At 38.8% G+C, this 16,179-nt stretch overlaps 1 protein-coding gene across 1 annotated transcript; it reads right to left on the bottom strand.

Annotated features, from left to right (window-relative positions):
- Positions 1 to 5,071: 5,071 nt before the first annotated feature.
- On the bottom strand, positions 5,072 to 6,220 carry LOC147605116 (chitinase 2-like). Its single transcript, XM_086794138.1, has 2 exons — positions 6,060 to 6,220; positions 5,072 to 5,975 (listed from the first exon to the last, which is right to left on the bottom strand). The coding sequence occupies exons 1-2, from the start codon at positions 6,136 to 6,138 to the stop codon at positions 5,134 to 5,136; spliced, it is 921 nt and encodes a 306-aa protein (XP_086650264.1). The 5' UTR covers positions 6,139 to 6,220; the 3' UTR covers positions 5,072 to 5,133.
- Positions 6,221 to 16,179: the final 9,959 nt, after the last annotated feature.

Here is a 16,179-nt window from a genome sequence, read left to right as displayed (position 1 = left end):
TATTTTTTGGGTCCCTTAAGTATGGGAAATTGGTTTTTTTTTGGGTCTTGCATTGAGCGCACCAAAATGACCGTAGCCTAAAACATATAATAGGCAAACTTGTGCGTACACTTTTCAAATTTGTTTTTTCTTTTTGCCCGCTGGCCTTTTACCTTTTCCCTTTTCCTCTTTTTTCCTTTTTAAAAATACTTTTTTACTTTTTACTTTTGTGATTTACATTTTTTGGTTTCACCACAACTACGCGAAGAGGTGGTCAGGGTTTTTGGATTTTTCCAAGATTCCCTTTTCGACTTGGGGCCTAAAGCTTGCACGTATTAAATGCGGCCTGCAAAAAAGACTTGCAACTTGTGGCCCAAATTATAGGTGGATTAAGCTAGGTTAATCTGCATAATTAGCATTAATGTAAAACCATAAAAAAACTTGCAAACATATAAATTAATCTAGTTTGTAAATCCTATTCCAGAACGTTCTTTCGAACCTAATTTCTCCGTGTAAGGAGTCCAAATCAAGGTAAACCCTATGTTCTGAAACCAATTTTAAGGTTCATCTCACTTAATTCATTAAATTTAAATCTCGATTCATTGTTTTTTATAAGCAAATTGAAAAATAATAAAAAATAGAAAATGTAAAAATCGACCCAAAAACTTGAACTGCAGAAATCAAAGAACACACAGTTTTAGGACAACATGAAAAACATGATGTAGAATTCTTAAGATAGCAAAAGAATACAATGTAAACAAGAATATGCAGTAAAATCAAAGTTGTTTTAAGATTTCCTATCTACTCTTTTCTTGCAAGAACCAAAAATTTGATCAATTTAACCATTTACTAGCTCTCAAAATGCATTGTTGTGCTATGTGGTTGATTTAGGTGCTTCGAACCACATGACAAGTCATGGTGAGTGGTTAAAGGCAAATGAAGAGTCTTGAAAGACCAGGTTTTGTTGAAACAAGGGATAACACTGCTCATTTGATTACCCATGTTGGAGATGTGCCATTGTCTATGCACGATGGTAAGGTGAAGTACCTTGCAGAGATGTACTTCAGGTTCTGAACATTACAAAGAATCTGGTTTCTGTTGGCCAGATGATCAACCAGGGTTTGCAAGTATAGTTTAACCCTGATGGTTGTTATGTAGAAGACTTTAAAGGTAAGTGCAGGTTGGTTGCAAAAGGCAACAGAGTGGGCAGAATGTTTACACTAAATGTAAATATGCCTAAAGTGAGTGCTGTAATGTTTGTTAAGAGTTGTTGCAGATACAGACATTTGGCATAAGAGAATTAGGCATGTAAATATGCAAAGAATGAAGTCTATGCAGACTAAAGAAATTGTGATATGGCTACCTAATTTCAATGTTGATGGTATACAGAAAGTATGTAAAGCATGTATTTCCACATGACATAAATGTGAGCAGGAATATACTAGATGTTGTGCATTCAGATGTATGGGATCCTGTAAAAACTATGTTGATGGGTGGCAGGTATTATGTAACATTCATTGATGACCACACGAGGAAAGTGTGGGCATATTTCATGAGGGAGAAGAGCGAAGTTTTCACTCATTTTTCAAATTTCAGAGTGATGGTTGAAAAGAAGACATGGAAGCATGTGAGAAGTGTCTAAGGTTAGATGGAGGGGGAGAGTACTTCTCTAATGAGTTCTCTGATTTCTTTGCGAAAGAAAGGCATTCAGAGACAATTTACATGTAGATACACTCCACAGTAAAATGGAGCCTGCTGAGTGAAAAAACAAGCACATTGTGCTAAGATTGCGCGAGCATTGATAGCATAGTAGAATATGCCACATAGCTATTGGATTGAGGTTGTGCCTATAGCAATTTATATCATGAACAGGACTCCTACTACTGCAGCCATACATAATGTAATGCTAGAGGAGAAGTTTACTAGCAAGAAACTTGATTTGTTTCACTTTTTTTTTTTGGATGTATTGCATATGTGCATGTGCCAGATGAGTTGCGTACTAAGTTGGATCCAAAGGCATAAAAATGTGTGTTTATTGGGTTTTCCCTTGAGAAAAAGGGATATAGATGTTATAATCCTACTGCACATGAATTGAGAGTAAGCAAGGATGTTATATGATGAGATGAGTAGCTGGTATGCTGCTGAAGAAGATGCTATTAGGGTTGATGTAAGTGGAAATATGGTTGCACAAAATGCAAGTCAGCAATCACAGTCATTGAGTGGACCAAGAGAGTCCTCATGCAGCGGTTTTGTTGATAGACCATGGAGTGGCAGGCTATATCATAATACCAGTCCTAGAAATGTAGCTTTTTTTGGTACATCACATAAAGACAAAGAGAAAGTGGTTGAGTCCCTTGGTATGCCTGATGTTTTTGCAGGGCATTCTTTTGTTGATGGAGAGTCTAGTGGCTTGGATATGAGCCTTCATGAGAGGAGCTTAGGATTCTAGCAATGAGGACACCTGGTGTAAAGAAGGATTTAGAAGCCATGAATGCAAAGTTACAAAGATCTGAAAGAGTCGAAAATCCTATGAAGAGATTGACGTATGATGGTTATGTGGCACATCACTATGCTTACATGGCAAAAGTTGTGCAAGTTGTAGAGTCCACAAGTTTTGATGAGGCTATTGGAAATGTGTATTAGGAGAAAACTATGGATGAGGAGATGGATGCGTTTTATGGAAATGAGACTTGGGATTTGGTGCCATTTCCTGAAGGCAAGAAAGCTATTGGATGTAAGTGGTTGTATAAGGTGAAACATAACAACGATGGTAGCATAAGTAGGTACAAGGCTAGATTAGTAGCCAAAGGATATGTGCGGACACATGGGACTGATTATGAGGAGACATCTACCCCGGTTGCAAAGATGGCAAGTGTGAGAGCTATGATTGCGGTGGTTGCAGCTAAAGGCTGGTTTTTACATTATAGTGGATGTAAAAAATATGTTCTTGCATGGTGATTTGTAAGAAGAAGTGTTTATGGATCAGCCACCTGGTTTTGAGAATACAGGTCACCCAGAGTATGTATGTAAGCTTCGTAAGGCCTTGTATGGCTGAAGCAAGCTAAGATTGCTGAGTATCTTGTCACTATTGGTTTTCATATGGCAGATGCAGATCACTCTTTGTATGTGCGCAAGAGTGATAAGGGTATTGTGATCATCACCATCTATGTAGATGATCTTATTGTTGGGGGTGACAACTTGAAAGAGATTGAGCATGTGAAAAGTCTTCTCAAAAGGAAGTTTGACATGAAGGATTCGGGAGATTTGCACTACCTTTCAGGCATTGAGGTCATTCGCACACCTAATGGTATTTGGCTATCACAAAGACAATATGTATTAGACATGTTGTCCAAGTATGGGATGGCTGGTTGTAAGCCAATCTCGGTGCCGTTAGATCAAAATGGCAAGCTCAGTGGTGCCGATGCAAGTTGTGTTGGTGGAGGACCCCATTATGTACAGGAAGATTGTGGGGAGTTTGATCTATGTCACGATCAGCAGGCTAGATTTGAGCTACACTGTTGGCTTAGAGAGTCAGTTTATGCAAGCTCCACACAAACCACATCTTGGCAGTGTGTGACGCACACTTCGGTATTTAAGGGCCACTGTTGACTATGCATTGTTTTATACAGCAGGTGTACCATTGAAGCTATATGGGTACACAGATGCAAATTGGGCAGATAGCATCTCAGATAGGAGATCTGCCAGTGAATTTATGTTTTCATTAGGAAGTGCTACTGTGACATGGAGTAGCAAGAAGCAGCCCACAGTTGCCTTGTCGAGTATAGAGACAAAGTACAGAGGAGCTGTGGTGGCAACGTGTGAGGTAGCTTGGTTACGCAAGATACTTTGCTGATTTGGGGTTACATGTGGAGAGAAAGGTTACATGCTGATTTGGGCTTACATGTGAAGAGAAAGGTTGTCATATATTGTGACAATCTTAGCAGTATATAGTTGACTAGGAACCCAGTTTTCTACGCGCGGATGAAACACATTGAGGTACACTACCACTTAATCAGGGAGAGAGTCTTGGCAAGCGACATTGACTTGGTCTATGTCAACACATAGGATCAAGTCGCTGACATCTTCACGAAGGCCTTGGGGGAGCTGAGAAGCTTCACAGATTTTGAGATATGCATGGAGTTCATGAGTTGGAGTTGAGCTTAAGGGGCAGTGTTGAGATGTCCAGCTCAACATGAGCCGACACTCACGAGGTGCTTGTGTGATCGTTCGACATTTACATCACTAGCGGGTTTAGTAGCTAGCACCGACATATCTTCGCTAGAGATTCTATACATGGACTACACCGACTAGTCCACATCTATCCACTCCACTTTAGAGTATTCACATTATGGACCACTTGTATACACTCTAGTATGTGTATTAGTCACTTTATCTCCTTTGTAGACCTCTTTTGTTGAAGAAGAAGAAGAACAATTTTCAGCCTCTCATCTTATGTGTTCTCTTCTAGGGTTTGTGTAAGTATGTGTGTACTTGCAGGAGCTCAAGCTCTCTTCCTCCTTGCATCTTTTCATTTTTCACTATAGAATAATATGGAAGCACTTTTTTGAGGATAAAACCACATTTTTGGAGGGATTTTTTTTTTCGATTTTTAGGATTACTTTTTGGCCGTGTAGATCTGGTGGGGGCCCAAGGGAGGTAAAGTGACACCAGTGGGACTACTAGGTAAAAAAGGTGATGTGATTGGGGTTACTAGGGGGACAAGCCTAAAGTATATCAATAAATACCCCTACTTTAAGTAGTGGATAGAATGTGCACTCCCCCCCTCTCATTGATCCAAACTTGATTAAAATGTCATTAAAATTAATCCTAAAGGGCCCTTTTGGTAGTCCATATTTCCCCTAATGCTTTCAATCTTTCTCTCCCATACACATATGAAGAGTACATTAGATATGTATTTATATTACCTTAAAATTGTCTTTACATCTAGACTCATTTAAACAAGATGTCCTTCCTAAACACACCACCCTCTAGTCATAAACCTCTCTTGCCTACATTCAAAAGATTACATAACAGATTCCATCTATTTTCCCCTTACAAAACTAGACTGTTCCCAAGAAATTTGGTAACCGAATAAGAAGAAGAAGATTAGATATGTATACCAAAAAAAAATGATGCGGAATAATAAAATTGTTATTATTTTTTAGCAGAGGAGTAGGTTCCGTTTGCGAGGAGGGCCTGCGCCTGGATCTCGTAAGGGTAGTGGAGAGGGGCTGACTCATCTGCGCTCCAAATCATGAGGCCCGGGATGGAGTTCTGGAGGTGGATGAGGTCGAGGGAGTCCCACCATGCCTGCCCCTGCACGCCGCGCCCCTTCACCTCATAGCTGGGCAACATCTTCTCGTAGCCGAACACACGCGCCCGGTCGTTGTAGGCTGCCAGGTACGCCGTCGCGTTGGGCACTCCGTCGGCGTAGAACTGGTAGTTGACGTAGTCGATGGAGTTGTTGTAGCCCTTAAACAGCTCGATGTAGGGGAGTATGACGTGGTGGAAGGGGGCGATGCTGACGACGCTAGTCACGTTCTCTGCTTTGAGCTTCACCACGAGCTCGCCCACGATGGAGCTAAAGTTGTTCGGGTAAAGGAAGTTCTCGTAGTCGATGTCGATGCCGTCGAGGTGGTAGCGCTGTATGAGGTCGGAGATGGAGGCGAAGGCGTTGTCCAGCCACTGCTGCCGGTCGGCCGGCTCGTACCAGTAGAGGGGCTGGTCCAAGCCGGAGTCGTTGTGGATGCTCCACCCGCACAGGCTCATCATAACCTTGACGTTGCTGTAGTTAGACTTCACGGCAGCCACCGCATCAGGGGTGAGGTCGGTGTCCCAAAGCTCCACGAATTTGCCGTCGTTGTGGGTGCCGTTGGGGGAAGCATCCACCGCAAAGCCCAGGATGTAGAAGAAATCGACACCCTCGTTAATGGGGACGTCAAACTGCATTGGGTTTCCTGAAGCTCCGATATACTCCATAAACACCGGCTTCTTATCTGTTAAATAATCCATTATTGTCATTCAATCATGTCGGGCGAAGCAAGAGAACGTTAGTCGTAATTTTCTCCGTTAAGGCTTACCAGGAGAAGCTGACGACGCATGAGATGTCCAGCTCAAAGTCAGCAGCAGAAGCACAACCGCCAGGAAAGGTGCCGCCATACTCAGAGAGACTCAGTAACACAGCCGCTAATTACCCAAACCAAAACAGAATTAGTGGACGAGAAGAAGACTGGTTTATAGCTAGCCCTACACTCAAGATGGATTTCGACCCTGGCTTGTTTATACGATTAAGCTGCCTCACGAGGCCTGCGAATCTCGTACAGGAATTCGGCCGGCCGCGTCGTAAGCGACACACGGCTGAAAGTTCATTAACCTAAACTAATCAGCGCGATGATGCCAAGTCTCGGAGTACTTGGGCTTTGCCACGTGGTATTTCGTTAGAAACACAGCTCTCCTGACCCTTTACTTGGACGGGCTCTATCTAGCACATCCTTCGCCTGCTGCCCGTCCCATGCAAGGTCACACAAGCACATGGAGCAAAACACACACACACATACACACCCATCCATCCATCATGGGGATCTCTCTCCATCCAACACCCATAGATCTCCCTCCATCCAACACATACACACCCATCCATCCATCATGGGGATCTCCCTCCATCCAACACCCAATCAAATAATAGAGATCTCCCTCCATCCAGTACATACACACACATACAGAACATCCAACATCTAGCCATATAATGGGCATATAGGAGAACATCTTGGAGAAAAGCGCGCGCACACACACACACACCCAAAAAAAACCCATCCCTTATGGGAATCTCCCTTCATCCAACACCATATAATGAGCTTATAGGCACAATCCATCTATAAAGACCCTATGTATGGGCACAATGGGATCTATCTATAAAGACCTAGGTGGGGTTGGGAGGAGGGTGCTATTTGATGAATTACTAACAGTAAGCAACATGAGCCACACAACATGTACAATTGTATAGAAGTACGAATCTAAATGACTTACAATGTCATTAGATTGTACATTACTATTGTTCTCTAGTGTTTACCTTCTTGAGGACAAAGTCTTTGTTGTTCTTTCTTTGAGGTGCTGAAGGAAGTTTTTGTTAATTCCCTATAGAGTCATGCTGCTAAAGGAAGTTTTTGTTGATTCTCTATATAGTCATGTTGCTTGAAATGTGAATGCAATTTTCTAAGATAAGTCATTGGAACATAATCCAAAAAAGGTGGATTGTCTTATATTGCTTCCATGGAGTTTGGAAGTTTTTGTTAATTCTCTATATAGTCATGTTTCTTGAAGTGTGAATGCAATTTTCTAAGATAAGTGACTGGAACAAAACCCAAAAAGTGGGTTGGAGATGCTTTGTATATTGCTTCCAGAGAGTTTGTTCTATCTCCTATTATTTAGTTGGACAAGTGTAAGCAAGTTAATAGGTAATATTGCATTTATAACACGTTTCTCTAGGAAGTACTAAAACATAACGTTGATATATTGCATTTACTATTAGGGGAAATTCGGGCTCCAAATGGGCCCTTTTAGAGCCTATTAAAATAATATAAGGCCAGCCAATGAGAGTGCTTAGGTCCTAGATCCATGTAACATGGATCTTTTTTGTCAAAGTGGTCCCCACAATTTCGAGCTCAAAAAAGAGGAATAAAATATATTGACTTAAAACTCAAAAATAGAAGAATGTCAGGCCTGAATACCACCTACCAAAACGTATGTCAAAAGGAATATCAAGAAAAAAGGCCAGACCAGTTGATTGAAAGCTAGTCTGATTGAAGACTTTCTCCACAATTTGAACTTACTTCTCTTCGTTTTCTGCATCTCTTACAATGTCACTTATTTTCTCCATATCTACTTCATCTCTTTTGCTTCTTCTCTGAGCCTCTTTTTTATTCCATCTTAATAGTCTGGTAAACTTTGTTAAGCTATGTTTGCTAATCATGATTTCTTTGTGATTTTATTTTGTTTGTTATGTTCATTAATCTTCCTAACCTTGATGTCATTTGTGAAAACTTACAGGGTTATTTGTCAACTTGACTACAAGGAAAACAGAGTGCGAGGTTCATAACATTTCCTTAAAGTTCTATTTTTGTTATTTAGATTGTTGAGCCCAACGAAATGGTAATAATGTTATGTTTTTCCTTTGTAAATGAGCTATAGGAGAAAACACATGTGCAACATTGAAAGTGTGGAGCTTTTTAACAAGAAGGATGCTGATGGTGGCAGTTGGATCCCTTAGTGGTTCAGGAAGTCAGATTGGATCATGCGACGAGACCCAACACTCGAGGAGCATTCAAGGTAAAATGAAAAGACATTGGTGATCCTAACAAGCATTGGAAAGGTAGGATCGTGGAGTTATGCAAAGCGGCCAAATGGTGCAATTGAGGTCCTTGTGCAGCATGTTTATACGCACATGGACATAATGCTACATCACCACGATGAAAGAACAAGATCGAAGAAAAATAGTAAGACTCAATAAGTAGTCTTTGTTTTCGGTGTTCAATACCTAATTGTTTTGTGCTCTATAGCTAAGCATTAAAATTTTCTTGCACATTTATATCCATCGAATGTCGAGGAGTGGCAGAATGCAGAGTGCATCAGTGGAAGAATCAATGTCTTCCATATAGAGATAGGCACATTGCTATATGATAACCCAGCTAGCCATTTAACACCACAAGGAATCTTCTTTTATAATTCCATGTATGTTTCTACTAATGCAAATGATAATGTTGGTAGACTGGAGTCGATCCCACTACCACCATTGTCTACCCAAGAATGGGTTTGTTCTTGTACATACATCATAGCATCATACAAGAATAAGATAAGAACAAATATGCATGTAGCAGTGAAACGGACACACTGGATAAATGACTCAAGATTTGGAATGACAGTCCGTAATTATGTTCCACATAGGCATGCAAAACCTTGTCCCTATCTAAGATCATTCACTAACTATTTTCAACATTTTATGCAAAATTAGGCTATTTGGCATAAATTCAGAATTAGCTGCATAACACAAATGATGGGGGTTGGTCACAAAGTGAAATCACTTTTATGTAGGTCTTGGTACCCTCCATAGGCCTACCATATCTTATACCCATTGAAGGTCACCTGCTGCACCCTACACTAGGTAGATGAGATCCCAGACAGCATTTTTTTGGGCCAATAATGGAAATTTGACTATTTTCTCCCAAACCAAGTAGTTTTTGCTCCTACTTATAGGAAACTCTTGCGTAATTTGGAATTTCACATCTAAAACCAATGAGCTCATGCTTATGCACCAAAAATTTGACTATCTATTTTTAAACAATATCATTTTTGAACCAAATTACGTCTAAAATTGACTGAACAAGTAACTTTTTGACTACTTCCTGCTTTGGTACTATCCTTGTTCCCATATCAATTTCTTTTCAAAACCCAACCTAAAATCTTTATTTCTAATCTTCTTTCACACTTGTGGAAGAGTGTGAAACGTTTGGGCAGAGGGAGGGGTATCTTGTGAGTCTCCAGCTCTCAAGATTTTTAACTACCTTCAATCAGAAGCGAAAAGGGCCATAAGAACTCGCCACGAAAGTGGGAAAATTTTTAAAATTTATGTAGAATCCCTGTCTGAGTTTTATGGGTTTTGGGGTAGAAGACACTTTATGGGTTGCATCCTCGGGGGGTTCACCTCAAAATATATAAGTATAGCACATGAGTTCAAATGAAGGGTTTTTTTAATTCAAAATTTTAAGGTAAATACATTTACAAAAGGGGATTTTTTTAATCGATTTTGAAAAAAAAAACCTGTAAGTCATTAAAGAAAAAGGGCTCATTTGATTAATGAGAAATTCATAGGTAAGGGGTCTTTTAAATACCCCTTGAATACACGTGATACATAGGGTTTCTTTAGTAGTGCACCCCTCGAGGTTGCATCTCATTATCAGTACTTTCTCACTATGATTGAATGAAATAAAGTGCTAACATAAACTAGTGAGTGCATAAATTATGTCTACCAAGACTCACGAAAGCTTTGCGGGCAGCGACAAGCTCAAAAGCAACTATGAAGATGAGTTCCCTAATCCGTCTACCTTGGATGCTGAAGGATGGGCTATCAAACACAACTATTCAAAAACTTAACTAGGTGATGCGGGTGAAAATGGAGAGAGAGTCTAGGTGCGACTGATGAAATATGGTCTTGACTAGTAAAAATGGGTATTCGTGTACCATTCACATGTATGCTACTCAATGCTACAAGAGCCTGGAGTACAAGGTAAGCTGCAAGTCACTGGACTTGGTCATATAGCAAACTCCTAGTTAGAAGATTATGATCATATTCATATTTTAAAATTCCTCAGCACCTATGATACATATTTAAATATGGGGATAGTGGAATTGGGAGGTCACACAATGGAGGTTTCCATTGATAGAGAACTTATCTTAGAAGCCCTCCAATTTCCAACTTCAACCCGATACATAAAACTGACAATGGAAAGCTTGGATTTAAGTAGGTACTTAAGGAATTAGCAAAGGTCAAATGCAAGAGTACCTTTTAATGTCATCACAGATCTAGTGCTTATAAAAGCAAGCTAGGGTCTATGCATGCTTTTGTAAGTTTACACGAACAAACACAATAGAATTAACCCAAGACTATTGTACATGTTAACATATGGAAAGAAGATGACTGGAGCTTTCAAATTCACAAGGATCTACAAGCTTACTGTAGAGAACACAAGAATACTATAGCCAATCGATTCTTACTAAATAAGATTTTTATCTTTGGAGCAGCAAAGGCACTTGCTAGAAGGGGTCTATAGATTATAACAATTCCTAGGATGGAAAATCCAACACAGGAAGAAAGCTGAGTAGGAGAACTTTCTAAGGAAAATCCACAACAAGACAAGGGAACAAAAGCTATAATTGATAAAGGAAAGGGAAAACATGTGGAAGAAGATACAAATATCTTAGAAACTCCGCAAAGTAGAGGATCATAGGACACAGGAAGGCTTGAAACTGAAGGGTTGAAGAAGCAAAAACCTCTGCAAGACCTTGGAAGAAGAAGCACATGAAGCGGTACGAGGGTAAAAGCTTCATCTACTCTTCCCCCTTTGTGTTGTCTACTATACCCTTATCGGGAGCTCTTTGGGAGGCACCGACAAACAAACTTCGATTGAGGAGATTTCTTTGTAGGAGCAGAGCTACAAGGCAACTATATTGTCCATTGGATATAATTTTTTTGGCCAAAAACGTGTTTCGGGCGCATCTGGACCTCCGTTTTCCAGTTCGCAGGCATTCACGGCCCTGCGAGTAAGTTTCAATTCTCTACAGAACTCTATTTTTGGAACTGCAAGAAGGGCGATTGGTTGTGCAGACACTGTGTGTACTGCATAGAGGTCTTAAAGTTTCCATTGGGTGTATGTATTCAGATTGAGGTCATTGGTTGTGATAGTTTGGGTGCAGTATAGTACCGCTACAAGGAATACAGCAGTTTGTGCAGGTCAAACAAGATTGGTGTTTTTGGTAAATTTGTGTTGCAAACAAGATGTTGAATGATGGAATAAACTAGATTTTTGCAGAGAAGCTTGACAAGAACAACTTCCATGCTTGGAGGCTTAGATTGACAAATTTCTTGATGGGAAAACGTTACTGGGACTACATTGAAGGTGAACATGAGGAGGCACCAGAGATACCGGAGATCAATCCAACTGCTACAGATGTAAAAGAATTCAAGGAGCAAGGAAAGTCATGTATTGGCTTTCTATTAGTATACAACACACTATGATTGGGCATATATAGGATGCTAAGTCACCCAAGGAGGCATCAGACACCTTGGTGAAGCTGTATGAAACTAACACCAAGGCACGAAACATTCAGTTGAAGAATGAGCTTCATACTGTGGAGAAGAAAAATATGTATGTGAATGATTATGTCTTGAAGATCAAGGGCATTGTGGAATCCCTTGCACATCAATTGGTGTTTCTGTGTTGATGATGATGATGATAAGGTGGAAGTGTGTCTACGTGGTCTCGGCCACCACAATACAAGGCATTCAAGATGTCTATTCAAACTCGAGAGAACATTCCCAACTTCACAGATTTGGTGTTAATGCTGATTATTAAAGAGAAGAATTTGGGTGAAGATTAGTAGTCTTTACAAAACAAAAATAGTTCAGAGCAACAAGCCTTCTACACAAGTTCAGGTAGAGAACGAGGTAGAGGTCGTGGACGTGGCCAAGGTGGTGGCTGAATAGGTAATCAGAATTATGGTCACAGATCAGTATAGCAGTCATAGGATTCGCAACAACACATAGGTGGAAGAGGCCAGTTTAGAGGCAGGGGGAGTCAAAGAGGTCATGGTAATTGGCAAAGGTAGCAAAATGATACACGAGACTATTTTTAATGTGGTAAGCCTAGACATGTGCAGGCAAATTGCTATAAGAAGCAGAGTGACATGAGAAATGAAAAAGTGCAGCAAAACAACTATGCATCCTCTAGCAGAAATAATGAGGATAATGAGAGGTGTTTGTTATGTAACATGTGGTTAATGATATGTCTGGAAATGATGTAGCAGCATGTAAGGATGATGTATGGTATGTTGATTCAGGTGCTTTGAGCCACATAACAAGCCATGGTGAGTGGTTCAAGGAAATGAAGAGTCTTGAAAGACCAAGTTTTGTTGAAAACAGGAGATGATACTGCTCATCTGATATTGCCCATGTTGGAGATGTGCCATTGTCTATACAGGATGGTAAGGTGAAGTACCTTGCAGACGTACTTCATGTTCCGAACATTACAAAGAATCTGGTTTCAGCTGGCCAGATGATTGAGCAAGGTTTGCAGGTCTGGTTTAACCCTGATGGATGTTATGTATAAGACTTTAAAGATAAGTGCAAGTTGGTTGCAAAAGACAACAGAGTGGGAAGGATGTTTACATTGAATGTAAATATGCCTGAAGTGAGTGCTACAATGTTTGTGTGAGATCCCTGTCCCCACCTCGCAACAAATTCAGGGGCGCTAGCAGCGGAAGTAGTACTTCTTACGTGAGGCAGGGTCCCACACTCGGGGCCTCGTCCACCGATATCTGTCGGACAAGAGACTAATCCATCGGTTTCTCCAAAACCAAACCCGAAAAAACTTCTTTTGCCCAGAAAGCATGGGTGATTCCACCAGGATAACTTTTCCCTAACGTAGTCAAAAGTCTTAACTAACTGAGCTCATCTGACCAAACCCATAAGTCCCATAGTCAGATCAGGGAAAAAGACTGTACTTGGATCATAGAAACCAACGCTTTTTTCCTCTTTGAGAGGCACAGCCGCCGCCGTTGATTCTTTTCCATAGAACAATTTTTGTCCGATATTTACTTCATCTATCAAACTAAACAAAAATTGAGTCTCGATTTACGGATCCATCAGTCCAGCCTAACCCCATCCAGTCCCATGGGTTAGCCAACCGCCCACCACTGTAGTGATGGGATCCAATTAGGAATTTGGTTAGGTTTTGTCCCGGGTACCAGGGAAAAGAGTTCCCAGGTCCCCTAGCCGGATGTTCATGCAACATAAAACTAGTCACACCACTTACACACCCAATATGAAATTGCCTTTTTCTCAGCATCAGCTATCTTTAAAACAATCCTTTAATGAAACCATTGTGTCACTGATCACAATCCTCAAAATCTCTGGTTGAATCCTTATTTCCATTCATCGGTGTACTTATGGCATCATTGGCAACAACCAGAACGCTCACCACCTACTCACTCAAGGGCCTTTTCGATAGTTCCTAGCTCATAGTAACCGGCAATATATTCACATAACAAAATGGAATCTCCGTGGAAGATCAGCAAGATCAACCAACACATCTATATAAAAAGACGGTCAAAATGCTACCCCAGCATTCTTGACATAAAACAGTCATTTAAAAACAGATTTCACATATAATTACAGTCCCAACAGTATTTCCATCTTTTCTCAATCACTCCACATCCTTACATATTAGTCCCCATCTTTTCTCATCTTACCACAATTTTACTTCATCGATCCCTATCACATCACATCATTCCCACATCAATTCACATCCAATCACATCATCCACACGTCAATCCACATCATCCACATCAATCCACATCATCCATACATCTATCCACATCAACCCACATCATCCATACATCCATCCACATCAAACCATATCATCCATACATCCATCCACATCAACCCACATTATTCATACCTTCATCTACATCAATCCACATGTCAATCCATATTATTCATACATTCATCTACATCAATCCACATTCATTTCATAAGCATTCCCCATTTTTATCTAATCACATCTTTTTCTATCTCATCACTTATTTCTTCATTTATCCTCATCAGATCTCATCCACTTGTATCCACCCATACATCTCATCACTTCTCATACATTAACATATATTCAGTTTACATTGCATCTTATCACATCCACTTCACATCACATTTCATTCATTCACATCTCGATTCACATGCTAACACATTCATTCATATCATTCATTCACATCCCGATTCACATCACATCCATTCACATCCCTTATCATTCATTCACATCCCGATTCATGTGTTATCATATTCATTCACATCTTATATCATTCATTCGCATCCCTTATCATTCATATCTATCCAATTTACATCACATCTCATCGCCTCTATTCTCGTTCGTATCCATCACATTCACATCCACATATATTCTTCGACATACATCCACATCCATACTTATCACATACACATACATCCACATCCATTCTTCACATGCATCCACATCCATTCTTCACATGCATCCACATCCATCCTTCACATGCATACATCTACATCCATTCTTTCACATACATATATCTACATCCATTCTTTCACATACATACATCTACATCCATTCTTCGTTCATTCTCATCTATCTGATTCATTTCACATCATCATATCTATTTATAGAATGTAAGAGAATTCTTATTTTTGATGTAAGATTTCTTTACGCATCTATTTATGCATAAATTCCATTTTAAGAAGAATAACACTTTCGAAATAAAAATCAATCTTTTATCCATCTTCTTATGCATAAATTCAATTTAAATGAGAATAACCCTTTTGAATTAAAAATCAATCTTTTATGCATCTTCCTATGCATAAAATCAAAATTGATGAAAATAACTCTTTTGAACTAAAAATAGATTTCTTTATGCATCATTCGATGCCTAAAATCAAAATTGATGAAAATAACTCTTTTGAACAAAAAATATATTTCTTTATGCATCATTCTATGCATAAAATCAAAATTGATGAAAATAACTCTTTTGAATTAAAAATAGATTTCTTTATGCATCTTTCTATGCATAAAATCAAAATTGATGAGAATAACACTTTTGGATTAAAATAAATTCTTTATGCATCTTTCCATGCATAAATCCAATTTAGCAGGAATTACACTTTTAGAATAAAAGAATTTCTCTTATGCATCTTCCCATGCATAAAAACTAAATCCAATGAAAAATAACTCTTTTAAAATAAAAACTTTCTTTTATGTATCTATTTATGCATAAATTCAATTCTGATGAAAGTCACACTTTTATAATAAAATAAATTCTTTTATGCATCTAATTTATGCATAAAATCCATTTATGATGAAAATCACACTTTTAATATTAAAAAAAATCCTTTATGCATATGTTTATGCATACAAATCATTTATGATGAAAATCACTCTTTTAAAATAAAAGAATTTCTTTTATGCATCCATTTATGCATAAAAATCATTTATAATGAAAATCACACTTTTAATATAAAAAAATTCTTTTATGCATATGTTTATGCATACAAATCATTTATGATAAAAATCACTCTTTTAATATAAAAGAATTTCTTTTATGCATCCATTTATGCATAAAAAATCATTAATGATGAACATCACACTTTTAATATAAAAAAATCTTTTATGCATATGTTTATGCATACAAATCATTTATGATAAAAATCACTCTTTTAATATAAAAGAATTTCTTTTATGCATAAAAATCATTTATGATGAAAATAGCACTTTTATAATCAAAATAACAATTTCAATATGCTTCCTTCTATGCATAGAATTTAATTCTAAATAGAGTAACACTTTTTTAATAAAATATTTTTAGTATGCATTTTTCTATACGTAGGATGAAAAATAACACTTTAAGAATACA

This window comes from Cibotium barometz, chromosome 60 (genome assembly GCF_041138505.1).
Source record: "Cibotium barometz isolate CiBa-2024 chromosome 60, ASM4113850v1, whole genome shotgun sequence".
Taxonomy (NCBI): Eukaryota; Viridiplantae; Streptophyta; class Polypodiopsida; order Cyatheales; family Cibotiaceae; genus Cibotium; species Cibotium barometz.
This window is presented reverse-complemented; position numbering and strand designations above follow the sequence as displayed.